The sequence below is a fragment of the Prorops nasuta genome, unplaced genomic scaffold, assembly GCF_024137725.1.
Source record: "Prorops nasuta isolate Cenicafe-Biocafe unplaced genomic scaffold, Cenicafe_Pnas_1.2 PNAS00013, whole genome shotgun sequence".
NCBI classification, from domain to species: domain Eukaryota; kingdom Metazoa; phylum Arthropoda; class Insecta; order Hymenoptera; family Bethylidae; genus Prorops; species Prorops nasuta.
The window spans coordinates 760,314-782,002 of NW_027116810.1; the positions used below are offsets into that span (position 1 = coordinate 760,314).

At 37.8% G+C, this 21,689-nt stretch overlaps 2 protein-coding genes across 4 annotated transcripts in view; one reads left to right on the forward strand and one right to left on the reverse strand.

Moving 5' to 3' along the window:
• The window catches only part of mRpS30 (mitochondrial ribosomal protein S30), a 55,235-nt gene extending 54,921 nt beyond the window's left edge, over positions 1 to 314 (forward strand). The window contains exon 5 of the mRNA XM_066734582.1: positions 174 to 314. The gene's annotated coding sequence lies outside the window, so the exon portion shown is untranslated. The remainder of the gene's footprint in view (positions 1 to 173) is intronic.
• The window catches only part of LOC136777994 (lysosomal acid glucosylceramidase-like), a 232,896-nt gene that overhangs the window by 36,229 nt on the left and 174,978 nt on the right, over positions 1 to 21,689 (reverse strand). For all 3 annotated transcript variants that reach the window (XM_066734585.1, XM_066734584.1, XM_066734587.1), the window contains 4 exons: positions 3,627 to 3,889; positions 3,107 to 3,538; positions 396 to 475; positions 2 to 282 (listed from right to left, as the gene is read on the reverse strand). In XM_066734585.1, coding sequence (XP_066590682.1) covers positions 2 to 282; positions 396 to 475; positions 3,107 to 3,538; positions 3,627 to 3,889 — 1,056 coding nt within the window. The remainder of the gene's footprint in view (position 1; positions 283 to 395; positions 476 to 3,106; positions 3,539 to 3,626; positions 3,890 to 21,689) is intronic.

The following is a 21,689-nucleotide window of genomic DNA, read 5'->3' on the forward strand; positions in this document are numbered from 1 at the left end:
CTGATTATACAATATGACAACTACTTTGTTATCTGTTGTAAGGAATGCTGTATATTTAATATAAGATATGATAGGGCCATTTATTTTTATTCGTTTTGAACCCCTATCAATGAATCTACTATAATGCTTAATTGCATAATACATTGGTTGTTTATAGAATTCATCATTTTCAGGGTTTATGATAATAGAGGCATCCACATAGTTTTGAATCCAGTTTGGACCACCTTGTTGATCCAAAACAAGATTCCAATCAACCCAGCCAGTGGCCCAGTAGTTAATATTCTGTAAATCATATTCTTCGTTGTTAATACAATCATTATATTTTTGATTATATCTTAATGTTTTAAATAAAGTTACGCAGTGGCCTAAAAATTGATATAGCTATTAAAAAATACCTGCAAGATATCCAAGAAAAACAATTCACCTCTATCCCAAGAGCCCAACGCTACTTTTGGTTTATTCCATGGTTTATCTCCTGTAATCATGATTATATAAAATCAATTTTTATATTAAATTCCTTTTGAATTTTACAGATTATCCCGTAAAGCATGTTGAAGTTGCAAACTCTAATAAAATAGGATAATTCTAAAAAAAAAATCTATACATATTTTTAATATTGTTAATATTTTCCGTATTATACAACAATATGTTTAGACCTAAAGTGTGTATAAATTATCACATACCTAGGTAATTGTTAATATTATTAAGCAAGTTCGTGACACGAGCTATACCACTTTAGTTCAAGTCTGACTTTGTGGTTTATTTAATGCAATGGGAATTATACCAATTTAACGGGATCCCTCACGCCTACTTTACCGACAGTTCAAGTCAATAAACAATTAATTTAATAAAAGTCAAATGTGAAGCAAATTGAAAAAAACGGGCGTCTTTATGACAAGGTGCCAGTTCTAACGAGTCAATCGAGTTTAAAAAAACTCAAATCGGATGAAAAATAACTGTATCATTGTTCCGCGTTTTTGAAGAGGGGTCACTTTTGGTTATTTCCACTTCAAGAACGCGGAACAATGGTACAGCGTTATTCTTCATCTGATTTGAGTTTTTTAAGCTCCATTGACTCTTTAGAACTGGCACCTTGTCATAAAGACGCCCGTTTTTTCAATTTGCTTCGCATTTGACTTTTGTTAAACTAATTGTTGATTGACTTGAACTGTCGGTAAAGTAGGCGTGAGGGATCCCGTTAAGTGCAAATTGAGTTAAGCTTACTTCTTCAAATCGACTCTTAAATTCTATAGTTTACTATAAAGTCTGTCATTTGCAGTTGTGTGTTATTAGGATAGTGCCGATCAACATACAGAAGTTGTCGACAAAGTACGCTGAGATTCGTACATATGTACAGATTTATCCAATTTTTTTGGACTTATAGTGTTTAATTATGATACAAAAATATATGTACAAATTCGTTACTTCATGAAGAATTGGGTTAGTGTTATAGGTTTGATCAAATCTTTTTTTTTCGGGTAAAAATAAATCATAATTGCACTGTTAGGCTAGAAATACACACCTATAGGAATATTAGTAAACGAGATTTGTTGTTGTATTTAGGCTCTGGTAGTAGCGGGGAGAAGATGGATGGCCCTAAGAGTCTCATGGAACTAATACGTCCATCCTTGTGTAACATATTACTATGCATTTGCGTTAGTAAAGCAGATTCAAATCTGTTCTTCGTTTAACTGAATTGGTTTTAAATAAAAGCATTTTACAGTTTTAAGAATATTAGCATGATTTTGTTTCAAATTATTTATTAAACTCTAGCCCATTGTCACAAAGGCTTACTTTTTTAATAAATTTCTTCATTTTTTTCTCAGAGTAAAATATAATAGTTATTATTTTTTATTTTCCTTTTTTTTTAATCAGGCCCTTTACCGTCTAAGAGTAAATCTCATCAAATAAGTATAGTCACTACAAAAAGTTAATACTTCCAAATTTCTAAAAGGTGCTTGGAAGTCAAAATATTTGAACGCGACAGATTCCCTTAATGGGTTACGTATTAATTTTTGTAATATATTTACCTAACAAGCTTGTAACAATACGGATTGTTATATAACTTAAGAAGTATTAATAATATCAGAAACTATTTAAATGTTTTTTAGCATTACTATTATATCTATAAATCTATTTAATTACTTTAAATAGTGTTAAGGGGAATCTGTATATCGACATTACAGAGCGAAATCTTGCGCCAAACGAAACGGCCTCATTTCTTAACCGATTTGAACGTTTATTCACCCGTTTGGAAACGCCAGAAAATTATCTAGCGATCTTCGTTAGCCGATTTTTAAATTCCACTTTTTTAATTTTTTTATACGTTTTTCATTTTTTGAAAAATCTGCCAACGAAGATTGCTAGATAATCTTCTGGCGTTTTCAAAAAGGTATATAAACGTGAAAATCGGTTAAGAAATGAGGCTGTTTCGTTTGGCGCAAGATTTGACTAATTTGTTGAAATATACGCAGAGCCGAAATAACAAAGGGAACGCTGGAACCTAGCTTACCTCCCCCTTCGCTGCTCCAGTGGGGGGGGGGGGTAAGCTAGGTTCCAGCGTTGCCTTTGTTATTGTCGGCTCTGCGTATATTTCAACAAATTAGTCTAATCTTGCGCTAAACGAAACAGCCTCATTTCTTAACCGATTTTCACGTTTATACACCTTTTTGAAAATGCCAGAAGATTATCTAGCGATCTTCGTTGGCAAATTTTTTAAAAAATGAAAAACTAAAAAAAAAATTTTTGAAAAGTGAAACTTAAAAAATCAGCTAACGAAGATCGCTAGATAATCTTCTGGCGTTTCCAAAAATGTGTATAAACGTTAAAATCGGTTAAGAAATGAGGCCGTTTCGTTTGGCGCAAGATTTCGCTCTGTAATGTCGATATACAGATTCCCCTTAATACTTACCAACCTGCACAGTAATTTACGCAGTTTCCCTACCTAAACATACTGTTGGGTAACCCGGAAAATATTTACAATAATAACAACATTTAGAAAGGTCTTTTTTATCAATATGGAATCTTTTTCGTAGAGCTTGCGATTTAATCATCCTTTATGGTACACCTTGTATTATATTGCAATTTGATGTTTAAATATATGTACCAGCACAAGCTTCTGTTATAATAAGAAATTTGTTTGGATATTTATTATGTGTACGTTCCATTGCTTTAGGCGATATTATTTTATCGTAATAGAAGTGTATAGCTATTCCATCAATATAGTTCATGGCTTTAGTATTTTCAAATAACAAATTGATATACCAAGGTAGCATAAATCTTTGATCATCTAATGCTAAAATTAATGTTGCATTGAATTTCGAAGAAGCTAATGTTGGACCTAAGTTTTCAACGACCCATTTTCCGACATTATGTGGCATCCAAGCCATTGTACTTATATTAGTAACTGGAATGAATGAATTCGATGGTTCATTGCCCGTCGAAATTGCCCATAAATTGATACCGTTTTTACAGTATTCTTCCAAAAATTTCAGAAGGTAATTTGCGAATGTTTGGTAATACTCTTCCTTTAAGAAACCTGTCAAATTAGAGATAAAAAAAATATAAATACATAAGAAAGCACTTTATAGCATTCAATATTTTAAGAACGATTAATATTAATATACCAAATCCGTAGAAGTTGTCATTGGTTTTCATCCATGGTGGAGCCGTCCATGCTGCTGCGAATAACTTCAAGTCTTTATTAATTAATAAAGCTTTTTGAATAAACGGTATTTTAAATTTGTAATCTTCTTCTGCAAGTGCAAAATGCAGCAATGAAGTATCCCCTTCAATATCATCATATGTATAACCTCTAATCGAAAAATCGCATCCTCCTATTGGTATACGTCCTAAATTGTATCGACTTCCAGTTGGTGCAAAGTATTGACTAGGAGAAACAAAATTTAAGTTGAAATGTTAATTTATAAATACATAGAGAGTCTGCTGCTGCTTAATAGTACATTGTGTTACAAAGAAAAATGTTAGGCGATTGGAATCGAGTGTAAAGCTGACAGCATGAGTGCAATCGTTAATTTTTTACCCGAGTAACACACGATACTTTTTATGACCAGTGCATAAAAGTTTGCTGTATTTAGCAAACAGTGCGAATGTGATAATAGTTAAGTATAAAGATAATTAAAATGTACGCGATGAAGAAAACAACAAAGGGGTTTGAAGGGGGATGAGCCCCCCAATGAAAAGACCGTAGTTTCATTGAAATTTCAAAGTACATATTTCAATGTTTTCAATTCCTAGTTAAAAATGATAGATCAATTCGTTGAATTATTCAAAACAATTGAAAATGGAGTTGATTGCTTATGTATTGTTAAGTATTGCACGTATTTTGAATTTGGCGGTCAAACGAGCCCGTTCCAGACCTGAGGAAATGGGCGGAAGGGTGGGGAGTGAGTTGGAAGTGAGTGAAGAGTGGGGAGGTCACTGGGAGAGTAGACCTCGGAGAGGAAGGATAGATTGCATGCGTACCGATTAAGTTTGCTTTTTTTGTTGAATGGGAATGAAAAGTTTGCGTGGTGTGCACACCTAAGGAAGGGACACTTTGCCGGAGGTGTAGAGAGTCACCTACCAGGACATTATTTGGGAGAAAACCCAAAGGGTTATTGTATTGATTTGCCGGGGTCAAGAGATCTCCAGGATTGTATACGTAGTTGCGACAACTTAGTGGTTTATACTAATCATAGTATTAAGGTTAGTTGCTTTTTTTCCCTAATTGACAGGGTTTTTTTTAGGCGTAAGTAAGGACCGCACAATAAAAATGGTTAAGGTCAGATGAACCTTCAGCAGTCAGTTTATTTACCCAACCTCCTCATATTCCAGCCAGCGAAACAATAATTTGGTTGAATTCCTCAAACATGTATTTTTGCCTCGTTTATTATTAAATTATTTACTGAACTTGTAGAACCAATCGATAGGATCTCAAACATGTTCACGTGTTATCTTTGTTTAATATTTGCTGCTCAGCTTGATTCGACTGCACTTTTATTACTGAAGTTAACAGGTGTTCTATTTTATTTTTTATTATTATAATTAATTCCTCGACGTAAGCTTCTGCTACACCTTCAGATTTCCAACTACTATGCCTCTTAATTAAATAGGCCAATCAATAGAATATTTTACATGACAAAAATATTTACAGGTAGCGATTAGCATAGTTAACTAGATAATGATGCCTAGATTAATAGGTATATGTTTTCACTCAAGATTTTTCTCAGGAACTTTGTTATAAACAATTTAATGTGTAAAAATCGTATCTTTCCATCTTTTGCTTATTACTCGTAAACTAATGTAGCAATCTTAATGACCACACCAAATAAAATATAGGAGAAGAAAATATCTAGAAAATAAGACTTTGAACGTCTTCATGTGATAATGAAGAGCGGAGAAAAATTAGAACAACTCGAATATTCAGTGATTTTAAAAAAATCGTAAGTCCGCACATTTTATAAGGTATACAATTGACCTTGTAAAGTTAAATAGAAAATGAGATATTCTTTACATCGAAGAAAAGCAGACTCTGTTAAACGTTTAATTTCCCCACAATTGCGAATGAAACTTTCAAGAGTGCGTTTTTGTGGCTGATCCGTAGCGTTACCATAATTGGTATATTAATTTTAAAATAAGATTTTGATAGCCGACTATATGTGCTACAAAAAATGCATTTCAGTTTTTTGATAAAATCTTTGCAAGCATGAGAAAAATATTCCTAAAGCTAACGCTAAACAATCGAGGGCGTAAAAACGGTCGAATGGTAGGAAATTGAGCGCTAGCGGAGGAGAAACGCTATATAATAGTAATAGTCGCGCGCTGGGCGCGCTTTGTCAATCTTCAAATTGCAATTTCTCAGGAACTACTCAACTTTTTTTGACAGTTTTTTTTAATTTGGGGTAGCAAAACCCAAGAAATCTGACTTTATCACCAATTTTTATAAATAATAAAACATTTAAGATTACTGAAATGATTTCTGTAATCATGTCTTAACCGACTCAGCTGTGTCCCTTATCTTTTCTCTTTCTCTTTGTTTGTTTGTTTCTTTCTATCTTTCTCTTGCCGTCTTCTAATGCTTTATTTGATTCACAGTTATTTATTAAATAGCTTTGATAATAATGATGGAGCGATAGTGAGGATAATGCTGCAAATCTGCAATTGGACTTGACTCTTAGTTTGAATCACTCCGTTACTGTTAAAAGTTTAATAGTTTTGCGTAACTCAGCTGATTTATGAATGTGTATAGCTTTTTTCTCTAGAATTTAGTGCATTTTTAATTATGAACACGTTTATTGAATTGATTGGAATTTTCACTATTTAAGTGTACAACACACTGTATATAGATACATTAAAAAAAGATGGGCTAGGGAATGTTTGATGGAGATAGAAGAGAGAGAGAGAGAGAGAAAGGGAGGGAAAAGATCGAGATGGGAGGAAGAAAGGAAGAGATTTGTATAAGGGAGAGGGAGAAAGGGAGGAGGAGAAGGGTGGAATAAAAAGGAGGAGAGAGAAAATATGGAAAGAGGTAGAGGAGGAGAATAGGAGGGAGGAGAGTGAGGAAAGTAGGAAAAGGATAGAGTTATCGAGGTACAATAGGTGGTACAATGCAGGAAGGGGTGCCGGGATATTTGAGAGAAAAGAGGAAGGAAGGGGAATTGAGGAGGATAGCTAGGTATAGACTAGGTAGTGAAATGGGAGAAAGGAAGTATTGGGGGAAAGGGGAAGAGAGGAGATGTAGAATATGTGGATGGGAGGAAGAGTGGTGGGAGCATGTGTTAGAGAGGTGTGGAGGGAGAGTAGAAGGTTAGGAAGGGGTAGAGGAGAACGTAAGAAGGATACTGGGTGGAGAGGGAATTGGATGTGAGGGGGAATGAGAGGATAAACCGGAAGCGGAGGTGAGTGGAAGGATGTATGAGGATGGATGAAGGAGTGGGTGGATGAATGAGCAGCTCTCTCTCTCTCTCTCTCTCTCTCTCTCTCTATAATGATAGAAGAAGATTGTATAGAATCAGGAGAAGTGTGGATGAAGGAGGAAAGAGAAAAGGGAGAGGAGTAGGAATAGGATAAAAATGTAAATATATGAAATAGGTTAAGTATAATGATAATTGTAAGATTAATGTACGAAAAAAATAGGCGAACCCTGAAAGGGCGCCTAGGAAAATAATAAAAAAAAAGTAGACCTACTTATCACTATTTTTGCTCTTACTTTGCAACACGATACTGCTATCTGTTATTGCCCTACATGGGCATGTTATTGCAGATTTACGTTGTGAGATCTCTTGCTTTATTTTGCGATATTTACTCAACAAAGTCTTCGAGTATTAAACCTGGAATCTGGCAATGAAGTATTGGATTTGATTCTAACCTCCATCTAATTATTGGGACATCTTAACTCTTGGGGGGAGAAGACCTGTTCTATTATCAGACTACTCCGCCGTATTGTTGTTATCAACCATTGGCTACGACCTCTACATAGCTGCGTGCCTGTACTCTATTACGGACGCTGGGACACCTGTGTTGTTAATTACTGAACTAGCCACGGCCGACTGCTAATGCCGGTATAGGTTATTTCTGTTTGACATCTGCTGTTATAATCCAGTTCTGAACCGAATATGTACATTATGCAATCATTAGCTGTGGTGTTTGTAACCGTTTCATCAAAACCGAAGATATTACTCGGTTTTGTAATGTGGGTGCTCATGGTTATCATGGACAGTGTGTCAGACAACAACTTGCATCATCTGATGCTGACCCGCTGCCTAACGTTAACTGTCCGGTGTGCAAGAAATCTGCTGGCGCCTCGAATTCGCAGCTGTTGAAGAAGAAGTCTATGTCCAAAGTGCCCACTGAACCTGCTGATGTTTCTGTAGACAACAGCTCCTTCGCTGTTCTCATTAATACCCTCAGTAATAGGGTAAATACTAGGATCGACTCCATGATGCCCATGATGGATAAATTAAACCACATTGACACCATAAACAACAACATTCAGTTACTTCTGTCTCGCATGAATGATATATCGGAGCGTGTGGCCAAGAATGAGACTGATTTGGCTGAACTGCGTGCAAGGGTATCATCAATTGAGAACAACCCGCCTACAAACTCTAACTATAGTGAGGCAGTTGCTGATTTATCCACTCGACTTATGCGTATGGAGTTTCAGCAATCTCTTACGCATTTGAGATTCTCTGGCATTCCTGTACATGAGATTATTGCGGATGTGGAGCTTTTACTGAAATTGTCCAGGAATCTCAAGGTCAGTCTCGAACATTCTGACATTAAGCGTCTCCGTCGGCTTCGGGCTGAGAACACTGAACGTCCCAGCACTCTCGTAGTTGAATTCGGCTCTCCGTCGATTAGCTCCGCTTTCCTTGCAGCTAAGAGTTCTACTCCTTTAGAGGCATCCACCTTGGACAGTAATTTTCCCAGCTCTCCTATTTATATTAATCGACAGCTGTCTGTGGAAAGGCATAAACTTTTCACTGCTATCATTGAGGCCTCACGCAAATTACTGTATAAGTTTCCATGGATTGATGACGGCAGTGTCATTAAGATTAGAAAAAATGATTCTTCTCGTCCGGTGTCTATCAACTCATTATCTGATATAGCTACATTAATTGACATCCTCGTCCTCCGCTGACCTTTTCGCTCGCACCTCATGATGGGACTATCCGTATAAGTGAATTAATGGTTTGCCATGTTAATGCGCAATCGCTTACTGCACATTTTACTGAATTTTGTGATTTCTTTATGCACCATGACTATGATATTACCATGGTTTCTGAAGCTTGGCTTAAAGCCTTTTATTGATAGTCACGTTGTTAGGCTTGATGGATATTCTCTTCTTAGGTATGATCGTAATGAGGTTCGTGGGGGTGGTGTCTGCATGTATATAAAAGATGCCCTTTCGACGGGTCTTACTTTTCTGAAGTCGTCTGCTTCTTCTGGGTATCGTGCGCAGGTTGAATACCTCTATGCAGAAGTCACTCTTCCGAGCAATAGCAAATTACTTATAGGGGTAATATACCGCTCTCCGAAAATAGCTTTTAACTTAGTTCCTAAAAGTGATTTCTATGGTTTGTGCCAAGATTACCAACATAGAATTATTATGGGAGACTTTAATTCAGACCTCCTAACCCAATCTGCAGGTAGTTTGTACCTTCAGCGTATTTTTAATGCTACCTCCTTCTATTTAGTCCCTTACTCAGCTACTCATCACACCAACAGTTCTCATACTTGGCTTGATTTTTGTATAGTAAGTGATGAGTCTCGAGTCCTTCGATATAGCCAGCGTTCTATGCCTTTTTTATCCGGTCATGACGTAATCGACATTAAATATAACATCGATCGAGTGTCTACCCGGGGCTCTTGCGTACGCATTGGTCGGTCTTGGAAACACCTTGATACTAGTGAAGCTGTAGCATCCATAAACCTCCTTACTTTCTCGCAGGCTTTTCTAGCTGACACACTAAACTCCTCCGTTTCCTTGCTTAACACTGAGCTCAATGAGAGCTTGAATGCCTTGGTGCCCCGTCAAACCATTCCTCCTTCATCCCGCCGTGTGCCTTGGATAACTCCGGAGATCAGGAGCAAGATTAGGGAGCGTAATAGACTTCGACATCGATTACGTCGTACATGTGATCCAACGGAGTCCCTTCGTGCTTCTTATCGTGCTCTCAGGAGTGAAGTTAAGGCTTGCATCAGAAGGTCTAAAGAGATATACTACTCACATACCATTGGCAAATGCTCTTCTCCCCGAGAACTTTGGGACTGTTTAAGAAAACTCTGCATAGTAACTCCCAAAACACAATCTCAACTACTACCATTTGACATTAACGTTATTCTTACTCATTTCTGTCAAGTTCTCTATCCATTAAATTCTACTGATTCTCTCAGTCTACCTGAATTACTTGACAACCCCCAGTCATATGACGAAGAGCTTTTCCATTTTTCTTATATTACTCCTGAGATACTCTTATCCAGTCTGAAACTGTCTGATTCTCTTGTTTGTGGCATTGATGAACTTCCAGGTCGCTTTCTTCTTAAATGTACCATTCCTATCTTTCCCATCATGCTTAAAATATGTAATTGGTCACTTATGAACTCTTACCTTCCCCAGACATGGAAATTTATTCTTATCACCCCTATTTCTAAGGTCAAGCAACCTGCTACTGTAACTGACCTTCGTCCATTCTCCATTCTACCTGAATTGTCGAAAGTATTAGAACGAGTAGTCTTCAGGGACACTTGGCAATTTCTACGGAATGGAGACTTTGACGATAAATCTCAGTATGGTTTCTACCGACATCGTTCTACCCTGGATGCTCTAATAAGTTCACTGATGATGTTCGTCATGACACTAATAAGCGAAAGCTGACCATTCTGGTTTTGTTTGACTTTTCCAAGGCATTTGACACGGTGGATCATGCTTTACTATTGCATAAGTTAGCTGCACTCGGCTTCTCCAGCTGCGTGTTGCAGTGGTTCTGGTCATACCTACATGGCCGTCAGTGCGCTGTGCGATTTGATGGTCATATTTCCTCATGGAAAGATGTAACGTCCGTTGTACATCAATGCTTTATTCTAGGTCCGCTACTTTTTCTATTGTATACTACGGATATAAATATCATTTTTCAGAGATGTACCCTAATTCGGTACGCTGATGACATACAAATATATGCTGTGTCTTCCTTCACAACTGCATGATTGCATCTCTGACATGAATACTGAAATAGATAAATTCTGTGTATGGGCCTGGAGCAATAAACTAACTCTTAATCCTCTTAAAACAAAGGCTATTATTTTTGGGTTAGCTCGTTATCTCAACTCTATCAATTGGGATACCACTCTCTCTATTATGGTTAGCGATACTCCAATTAACTTTATTAATTGTGTTAAGAATCTGGGAGTTCTCATCACATCTACCCTTTGTTGGCATGAGATGGTAACCCATATTTGCAACAACATATTTAAGATGCTTTACCAGCTGCGCAATGGTTAAGTCAGCATTACTCAAGCTCTTAAACTTCAACTTGTGAAGTCTCTGATTTATCCGCACATAGACTATTGCTCTCTGGTGTTCACTGACATCATTCTACTGATAATGTAAAGCTGCAACGTGCGTTGAATGCAGCCGTCCGCTTTGTATATAATCTCCGAAAATCTGAGCATATTACTCCATACTTTAAGAAAGCGGAGCTGCTTAAGGTACATGAACGACGATTATTGAACGCGCTTGCGTTGTAAAGATTCATTCTCATTGATTGTGGTTTGATGTTATTTCATAAAAAATATGTTCTGCTTATATACATATATGAATATATCATCACATTATGAGTATCGAGAAGATATAAGATACTCTGGTTTCCTAGGAGACAAGTTATTAAAAAAAATGGGAGAACTGTGATATTTCCATTACTATTAAAACTTTTGTTAAGCTAAGACATAAAAGGCCCATTATATAGAAATTATATCTTTAACTAATATAATTTTATTGAAATTGTTTAATAAGGTGTAATAAACAATAATTGTAAAGTAATTATTCAAGATATTATTAAAAATCCGAAATATAGTCGCTACAGATTAATTTTTGTAGTGATGCGATACTAAGATCGTACAATTATTTTTCATTGACATTGCCATTCATATATCTATTTACTATCCGCATACCTCCCGCATTAGTCACCTTGTTCGGTTTGTTCGAGCTTACAATCAGCGTTACCAACTCCGCCATTTTGATTATACTACGCTGTACAGTGATGTCAGTGACGCCAGAATCAAGCTTTTAACAACGAAAATGAAAAGAAGATTTGAAGAGAAGGGGTACATATGCCTTCCCTTCAAATTTTGCATACTGCTGCTGGCTAGCGGCTAACTTCATTTTCGTTGTTAAAAGCTTGATTCTAACATCACTGACATCACTGTACAGCGTAGTATAATCCAAATGGCGGAGTTGGCAACGCTGCTTACAATATAGTAATTCTACTTCGGCACGGAGGTGCTGTTTAGATGTTCATGTACCTTCATACCGCATTGTTAGCTATGAACAATCATTTATTGTTACTGGTCAGCGTTTTTGGAATGAGCTACCTTTCTCCATTCATAATCTTAAATTTACGTTGGCTTTTAAGATGAAACTTTACCAGTTTCTTCTTGGATGCCTGGATTCGGGTTAAAAACCGTGTTTTTTCTTATTTGCTTTTGTATTATATGTTACATTTTATCATTGTTACTTTTATCTTTCTAATTGTTTGTGTGAGAGCGCTATTTTTCTTGTGTACTTATATATATATATATATATATATATATTGTAACGTGGTGGAAACCCGTTACAGAAACATGCTTATTTTTTAGTCCTCTCGTCTCTCCCCCTTGATGCCTCCCCTACTCTGGAATATGCATGTGAGTGAGTGAGTGAGAAAGGATGAACTTTCCGTGCGATGGTAATGTAGTTAACCGCTTTAGGGATATTGTAATTGCCATCCGCGGGAGGTGGGTAAATGGTTTTAGGATATAGCATGATTGAGGATTGAGCGGATGTTAGTAGGTTGTAGTTTATTTAGAGTTAAATATATTATTTCCAATGCTAAAATTATAAGTATCTTAGAATAAGGATCCTCTGCTCCAACAAGAGCTTGAAAACTGTTGTCCCTCTATCCTTCTCTAACCCATACTAAATCCACATAAGTCCTTCTCCTTCGCACCCATTGTACCGTCCGCGTATGTTTACGCGTCGATCTATCCTTCCCCTTACCATGCTTCGCGCCGCGAGCGCCTAGCAGCGTAGTCCCAATTCCCCTTACCGTGCTTCGCGCCGCGAGTCCCGTCCCCTCTCCTTACCGCGCTGACGCCTCATGCGCCTAGCTGCGTTCTCCCCTGCCCGGGCCACTACCGGCCCACCGTTGCCGACCCTGCACCAGTAGTATGGCTAGGAGGATTCTGGGACCGGGTGGCGAGGGGGTCGGGGTTCCGCGGGTGTAGGGGAAGTGCCCCCTCTCCTCGTGCGGTTGTGCGCATTGTATCGCGCCCTGCTTCCCCCCGACGTTAAACTCGTGGGGTACACAAGTGGCCTCCCACCCTCTTACGTTAAGCAGTGGACGCCTTAGAGAGAGAAAGAGAGAACAAATCCCCCACGTTAAATTACACTATATATTATTTATAAAATAACTGCCCCTTCTCATTTATCGGAATGTGAAGTCATGCAACTTTCTTGTTGTTCTTTTTTTTTTAGCCGCTACTGCTTTTTTCATCTCGACGAGAAAGAGAGAAACAGAATGGGGGGTTGCGAAATGAACGATCGTTGGAGTTTTTAATTAAAATTTATATATTTTTAATAATATACACATAATAACAATAATAATAATAATAATACTCCTAAACTGCGATTAATTGAAATACAATGCTTGTTTCTTTAGAAGTTTTTCTTACATTCTATGACATGATGTAGGGTAGAGCGGGGTAAATTGAGCCGGTTTTTGGTTCAATTGAAGTATTATGTATAATTTGGTAGTATAAACATTTTTTTCTACACGATAATTCAGTTTTATTAGTTATATACGCAATAAATAATTTTAAGTATAAAATTAGTTTATTTTCCTTGCAAGTATATCGGTAGAATACAAGTAGGCAAATTGCTCAATTTGCCCCATGGTTGGGGTAGGTTGATCCAATATGTGGGGTAAGTTGAGCCGACTTTAATTTTTGGAGATTATTTGTTAAATACATGTAAGGGTCGGATAAACAAATGAAGAATAGTTAAAAAATAATATATGAGTAATTTTTTATTACAACTGCAACAGAAGCTTCAAATAATTAGTGTTTAAATATAACTATAGAGAAAATATTATTGTTTTAATGCAACAGCTCTCTCAATCGTCTTCACAATCACAACACACATAAAATGAATTAGAACTAGAAGTGCATTTATTATGAGCCCAACCTTTACAGCTGCAACACTGTAACCATTCTTCGCCTGGAGCACTATCAGAAAACGATTCTGTACAGATGATACAAAGGCAATTTTCATCTTGTGGCTTTGACATGTTTGAATTTTTATTTGTATTATTCCTTTTCTTATTTGGACGCTTTCTTTTCGGTTTATTTTCTTCTTCAATCGCTTTAATTTCTGGAGAATCCGTTAAAATTGTACATTTGTGTCTCTTTCTTTGAGTAAGATTTTTTCTGGGTCCTGCCTTTTGCAATGATCGTACATGTTCTGGATTAAAATCTACATTATGTCTTGAAGTAGATGGTTTTCGATCGTCACTGACATTATAATAAGGTAATGTTTGTGTTACCAATAAATTATTAACTGGTAGCACATTGCACTGTGGAGTAATATCTATTGGCTGTGAATTAGGTTGTGGGCGGTCTGTCACATACGAAGGAGCAAAATCAGCATCAGTAAATATATTCGGATTGTAAGGAAAAATTCCTGTCTTCCTAAAGCCATTGCTTATATTAGAAGGAGTAAATGCTAGGGGTAAAGCTGCAGCAACAATTTGCGGTATTTCATATATACTTATTGTCTTCCCAGGGTGGCTACGAAGCCATCCATCTTGATTCAAAGAAACATATTTTTTAAAGGGTCCAAAGACAGACACATCTAGTGGTTGGAGCTTATGTGTACAGTGGGGTGGGAATGAGAGCATAATCACTCCATTGTCTTTAGCTAGTTTTACAACATTTAAAGATAAATGAGAGGAATGGTTATCAAGCAATAATAGCACTGGATCGTCTAAAGACGGGTGTGTATGCTGAATAAAATGTTCCATGAATTTGTTAAATTCTTTGTCAGTAACCCAACCACTTCCGTTTCCGATACCAATACAATCTACAGGACCATTTAAAACATATCTATCAGTATATTTTTTTCTAGGGAAAATAAACATTGGAGGAATACTATTTCCTGAGACTGATACAGCTATTAACATTGTCACATGGGTTCCGCGTTCTCCTGATGTCATAGAGCCAATATTCTTTTTTCCTTTCGCTGCAACTATTTTGCAAGGCTTTGAAACGGTAGAAACGCCAGTTTCATCTATATTCCAAATTCTGCTTGGTAAAAATTTTTATTTATCCCTCACACTAGCTAGTTTATCAAAAAACATTTTAACATTTGTTTGATTGAATGATGTAGCTCTTCCTAAACTTGTAGCCTCAGGTTTTCGGATGGAGAGTTCGGGGTTTCTTTTGAGAAAATATGTGAGCCAATCCTTGCCTGCCATTTTATTACTTCGCCAAGATTCAGGCATTTTAATTTTATAAGTATCTGCACATTCGAAAGCTAAACGACGTGTTTCGATAGGAGATAAACCATAAAATATTGACGATGCTTTCAATACATAATCTTTTAAAATAAGTTCTTGCTTTAACGAAAAAACTTTTAAATGCTTCGAATATCCTATATTTATCTGATCTGGCGAATGATAATTATTCTTCTTTTTTAAATATCTCGTTAATGTCATCCTGTTAATTCCACATTCTTTCGCTGCAAATCTTATACCTTTTCTTGTCGTTTCGACTAATCTTGCTGCATTTTCAAATTGTTCTTTAGTGATATTACCGCGATCTGTCTTTCTTTTGTAAGTTCTCACCCTAAACATAGAGAAAGAATTTATTGTCTTCTGATAGCGTGTTATAACAAGTGGCTCAATATGCCCCTACTGATTTGGATCAATTAACCCCGTCGTGCTTATTTCTAAATATTAGTAATTAAAAACTCAAATTTACACAAATAGTTACATTTATTACAAGGAGTTCATATTAGACACATTAATGTATTGAAAGATACTTACATTTTATATAAGAAATCTACAATCTTTCATCTGGACTAATAATTATTAAACTGCTCAATTTCCACGAAGTGAACGCGGAATACTAAATGTTATAGCCAATATCGCTACAGTCTTTAAATGAAGGTCAACTTAGAAGTGACTCTTATTTGTTGATTTATAGTTATATAGGAACTGTTTTGATTATCTTTCAATACTGGGTGTGCATAGTAATACACGTGGCTCAACTGACCCCGTGGCTCAACTATCCCCACTCTACCCTACGTATGTTCTGCAAATAGTACACCACTCTGGAAGTGAGCAATTAATATGCAGGTGACCATAATTTTTGCAATTTGTACACCAATAATGTGGCGTTAGATCTATCGCAGGTTCCATTTGCGTAGCCTCTGTTATTACGGAAATAGGTTCCGTTTGTGTACCACTATTTTTCACCTGGGACATATTTGAAAACATTTTGTTATTTTTTTTTTATATTGTAATAACTATTTTACAAAGCAAGTATACTTACAAAAATTACCTCCTCTTCTTCTTCTTCTTCCTCTCTCTCCTCTTCTTCCTCCCTCTCCTCTAAATCAATGGCTGGTAAAAAATAAAAAAACAAAATTTATTTTTTTCGTTTTGAATAAAAAAACAATTGGTCAAAACAATTGGTCAAATAGTGGGATAGTTAACAGTTTTCAAAAAGATGTGTCGTAAAATTCTTTTATGATTCTATTTATTGACATTATCTCATGTATCACGACATAAACAGTCTGTATGGATGGGTGGGTTTTTTGTCTTTAAAAGAAATAAAAATAAGTACTTACAGTTCAAGTGCATATTGTGATGAAGCATCGCTTCATATTCTTCAAAATAACGATTGTGAGAATCGTTAATTCTTTTGATATAATCCTGCATCGATTCTGCAGGATTTTCATCTTCCTCTACTAGATTTTTTGTCAAAAAACCCCGTTCACTTTCCATTTTTTTTTTTTTTTTTAATATTTTATGTTACAATCTATACCGCACTGATGAAGGTTCGATGACTGAATGAAGCCTCTGAAGAAATCTCGTCGAGAGAAAGTCTTTGTCGTTCATTTGTTAAATATAAAGTTACATTTGAAAACACTTAGGAATACATTCTTTCTTAATCAAAAAGGATACACTATATCCTATGAATAATCTCCGTATAGAGATATTTTTTTTCCTATTGTCTTTTACCTATAGGTTACAATCACAATGGAAATTCATCGTAAGTAAGAAAATCTTAGAAAATTACTCTTTCCAAGAAATACGATAATATCGTTTTTTTTCTATTGAGTTATACTGTGATAAACCTATAGGTCAATCACAATGAAAATTCATTGCAAGTAAAAAAAAAAAAAAAAAAAAATTACCCCTTCCAAACATTGAAATTAAATACGCTTAACATACGATAATATCGTTTGCAAAGAAGTCAAGTGAACAGCAGAAGAAGAAAAAGCTTCAGTCTGTAAAACTTATTCTGCAAAGCAGATCTAGTAGTGTCAGACGTATTCTGCATAGCAGTAGTGTCAGACGTATCGAAGAAAAGAAAGAAATTAAGTGTGTTAGAAAAAACTTCTTTTGTTTTACATAAAAAAAAGAAAAGGTAAGGATATTTTTTTTTTCATTCGATTAGTACATGCATTTTTAAAAATGATTTTTTTAACACTAATAAGGCAAATCTTTTTTTTTCATAGACATAAAAATGAATTTCAATAAGATCAATGAATTGGGAAGAGTCATTCCAAAAATTTCGTTAAATTAGATAGCTTGACGGAAAATGACGAGTACGACATTTTCGAAGTGGAAAAAATTAAGACAAAATATGGAATCAAAATCATTGTAAAGCTGTCAACAGCCGATTGGGTATTCTTGCCAGGGAGAATGGCAAAATTGGCGGAAGATACGGAGCAGTTGCAGCAGCTACAAAAGGCTGCAGCAGCCAATAATTTAATAATGTTATATAAAGGAGGAAAATACCACAACGTGGAATTTAAGTCTAAAGTTTGATAGCTATTTTGTATCCAAAAAGAAATAATGAATAAATTTGTTGTTTATTATATATTTATTTAATAAAAAATTGCTTTTTTATTTTTAACTTACATTTCTAACAATATTCGTAAGAGGATTATATTGTACAATTTTATCGTGTATGATTAAACAATAGGCTGTAGTATTATCCGGAATGATTTCCATACACTCGATCTCGAGTTTGACGTCGACCGTGCCGGTTTTTATGGACTCGTTCTGATGCGAGCAGTCGATGACGAAGAGCGGCCCGTACGTCAAGAAGTCCGTATAGTCGAGCATGGGTCTCGCGAGTTTCTCACCAGCGTAATAGGAGGTGAAAAACTTTACATATATGTCGTAGAGGACGGAATTGCGGGATTTCGTGAAATCAGTGTCGAGACGATCGTACGGATAAGATTCGGAATTCAGATAGAGTGAGACATCGAGTACTTTGCAATGACTGAATTTGAGCACATCCTCGTGCTGATTACTCTTTTTGTTCGTTCTGAACGCCAGAATGACGTATCGCGGCTTCTCCAATTGCGTGGACGCTTCCACGGACCACGTGTGTCGCTGCGACTTGGGCAGTAGCGGATACTCGTAGAGTTCCCAGGCGCGAAAAGCGAGTGACAGACTCTTGTCCTGCTCGACGATACTCAGAAATTTGAGTTTCGTAATTTCGTTCAGGGTCACATGGGGTATTCTCCATTGCACTCGTAGCAGCTTGATCGACGAATCGGTGATTTTGACCGATGAGTAAATGGCATTTGTATCGTCGCGCGCACGAATGAGAACGAGCTCGTGACGCGCGTTAACGACGACTCGCCGATAATCCTCGCAGAATCCCAGCAGCATTTTCAGGGGCATGCAAAAGCTGAAATTCTTAACAGCCTCCTTGAGCCGGTTTGCGGCCGTTGCGACGAACCATCCGGAATGACGTAGACTGGCGCTCTCCTCGGTGCTCAGGGAAACGAGATTCTTCAGAGTGCTGGTAATACCGACGTTTCTGCATCGATCGATCTCGATACCGTTCAATTCGTAACGAATCTCGTCGAAGAGGAAGGCCGCGGAATTGCAGTCGAGCGTAACTATATCCTCGTTCCTGGCGCTCGCGTCACGCGTGCCCTCCACCAGCTGTCCCTCGACGTAGAGATAACTCTCGCACGGCAGGAGTATCAAATCTTGCTGCTGTATGGGAATGCGAATTTCGTCGCTGTTCGCCAACGAGGCGTTCGCATACGGATTGTAGGCATGCATCTCCATTTTGGTGATGCGATTGTCGTAGGTCAGCGGTGCGGTGCCGTTCAAGGGATCTGCCATTGTTCCACTATGTACTTTCGCCCAAACTCTTGACGGTGAATTCCAATGATTGTAAAAATTCTATATTTCTTCTCGATAGCAAGAAGCTCCTCTTGTCGCGATTCCTGCTTTCACTCCGATGAACCGGTGTATTCGATTCCACGCAGGACGAACGACTAGCGAAAGTTTCATCCAGTTTCACCGCTTTATAATCCTCGTTACTTTTGTAAATTAACATTTTTCTTAATGTGCAATCTTATTGTAATTTCTTCACGTCCAAAATCTACGAGACGATCGTCCTATCGAGGATACGTAACGTAAGACGGTCGATTACTCTGACGAGGACCGGTAGATAAATGACGGTTTTCGGTACCTCCGAGATTTTATAGCCCGGTGGTACGCTGGTAAAGAACTCGTGAATAATGTGTAGTGGTCTACCGTTGGTGTACGCACCACCCGCAATGTTGCACCCGATGCGTAGAATATTTGTTTTCACAATGTTCACGGTTTCGTCGGATTCAGCCTGGGCGTTCGGTTCGATCACGCGATTCGACGAGAAGCCCAGTAGTGAGCCAATGTAATTCGGTTTTCCAAAGTCAATCGAATATTTACACAATATTTCACTCTTCAGTGTATTATTGTTCGCTCGTAGAAGAATAACGCTTTTAATGTCGTCTTGAATTTCGTGTCTCGCAGAAATTTGAGACTGCAAATACTCATTTATCGCACTCAATTCGTAACAGCCTCTGGGTATCGTCAGTACCTTATCGTTATCGTAGTAAAACTTATTATTCGTCTCGTCCACATTGGCTATCGAGTTGTACGTTTGCATGTCCACGAGACCGATCTTGTAGCGATCGTCTTGCAGATTGATCGGGGGAAAGAAATCTGAATTTAATACAGATTTACGATCCGATAATGTCACGGTGAAAGACATTTTGTTTTTTTCAAAGTATCTGTTCTCGCAGGAATTTAACGCACAACTGACCGCATTTGCTTTTATCGTACGATTGATATCGATCATGATTGTAGTAGATTGTATCGTTAGGACCAAAGTAACGCACACATTCTTTCGGCGGTTTCAAATTTCCAAATGAATCGAAATATACGACGATGTCGTTACGCTTGACGTAGGCTACCCAGTGGGTACCAGGGCCGCATTGATCGTCGAGATTCACCATCGCGCACTCGTTGCACCGCTGCCCGTCGAGCGGCAGAGATGTGCGCATAAAGACTCCACGGAAATGTGGTATGCGTCGGCAGATGGGTGCCAATTCTATGCTACTAGTAGCACCAGAATCCGGAAGGAGAGTTTCTACATTGCGACGAAATTTCCCCTCATTCATTTTCTTTCCGCTCCTCTTCTCCGACCGTTTTTTTTATACCTCTACGATTTCCCTCTCCAACGATTCGCTTGTACGGTTTCAGATAAAGACCTCGGCCTCTCCCGCGCTTCGCCGACGCTTCCATCGCGCGATCGTGACGTTGCATTTCCTGCAATCGTTCTCTCTCAGCTTTTGCACGGTTTACAGTCATCGCTATACCCGACGCTCCACCTGTCAGTGCTCCGACTGCACCTAGCAGTGGGAGTATAGGTATTATACCGCCCCGTTTCCTCGGCAATCGAATTCTTCTCTTCCTCGTAGTAGTATCAATTTTTTTCTTGTTGTTCTTTTTTTTAGCCGCTACTGCTTTCTTTATCCCGACAATATTATGTAATCCTAAGCCAAGTTTACGCTTAGCATTCATCGATGCCCATACGGCTGTGGCGACCGCGCGTTCACCCAAGGTCGCGTCTCTTGCGGTAATACGTTCACGCGCTCTCCCCGCTAGCACTTTATCGGCCTGATGACGCTCCGGTAGATCCTCGTTGTGCCAATATGCTAAGTCGTGATCGAGGCAGGCCTCGTCCAGTGGCTTTAAACCACGATCGCCGCGCACCATTCTTTCGCGTAGTCGAGTGCCGGGCCCGCAATAATTGTAACCGGGCACGTGCAGCTCAAATGGCAATTTTTTTAAGACTTTATTGAAGAACGATCCAGACATTTAGAGCAACTGCTTTATTTTCTCTCTCTCTCTTCTTGCTGACAAACGTAACAGTCTTTCATCCGTCTCGGTGGTCTGTCGTGGTGAGTGGTATTAGGTAGATTGTAGTGTTGCAAGCAATATTGATATTGCTGCACATCCGAGTCCGCGCGAATGTGCCGAGGTATTCTTTCCCACACACTCGCGATACTATCTGGAAGGTACTCGAGCAATACGATCTTCGGTATGTGTTCGAGCTGATGTTTCGTTAAGTTCTGCAGGGAATCGACGACAATTAGCATGAACGCCATCATAATGGCAACTGACCGAATAGTTCCATAATTCGCGAAATATAAATGAACGATACAGCTATGTCAGAAAGTTAATAGCGAGGATGCATTTCGTGAAGCACGTGCCGACTATTTGCGTGACAAATTTGGATGCTCACGATGCTACCACGCAAATAAGAAAACGTCACGGATCGCTATTACCATCTACAATACGCTGCATAGTTTGCGGTCCGTCGAATTGCGGTAAGACAAACGTGCTGCT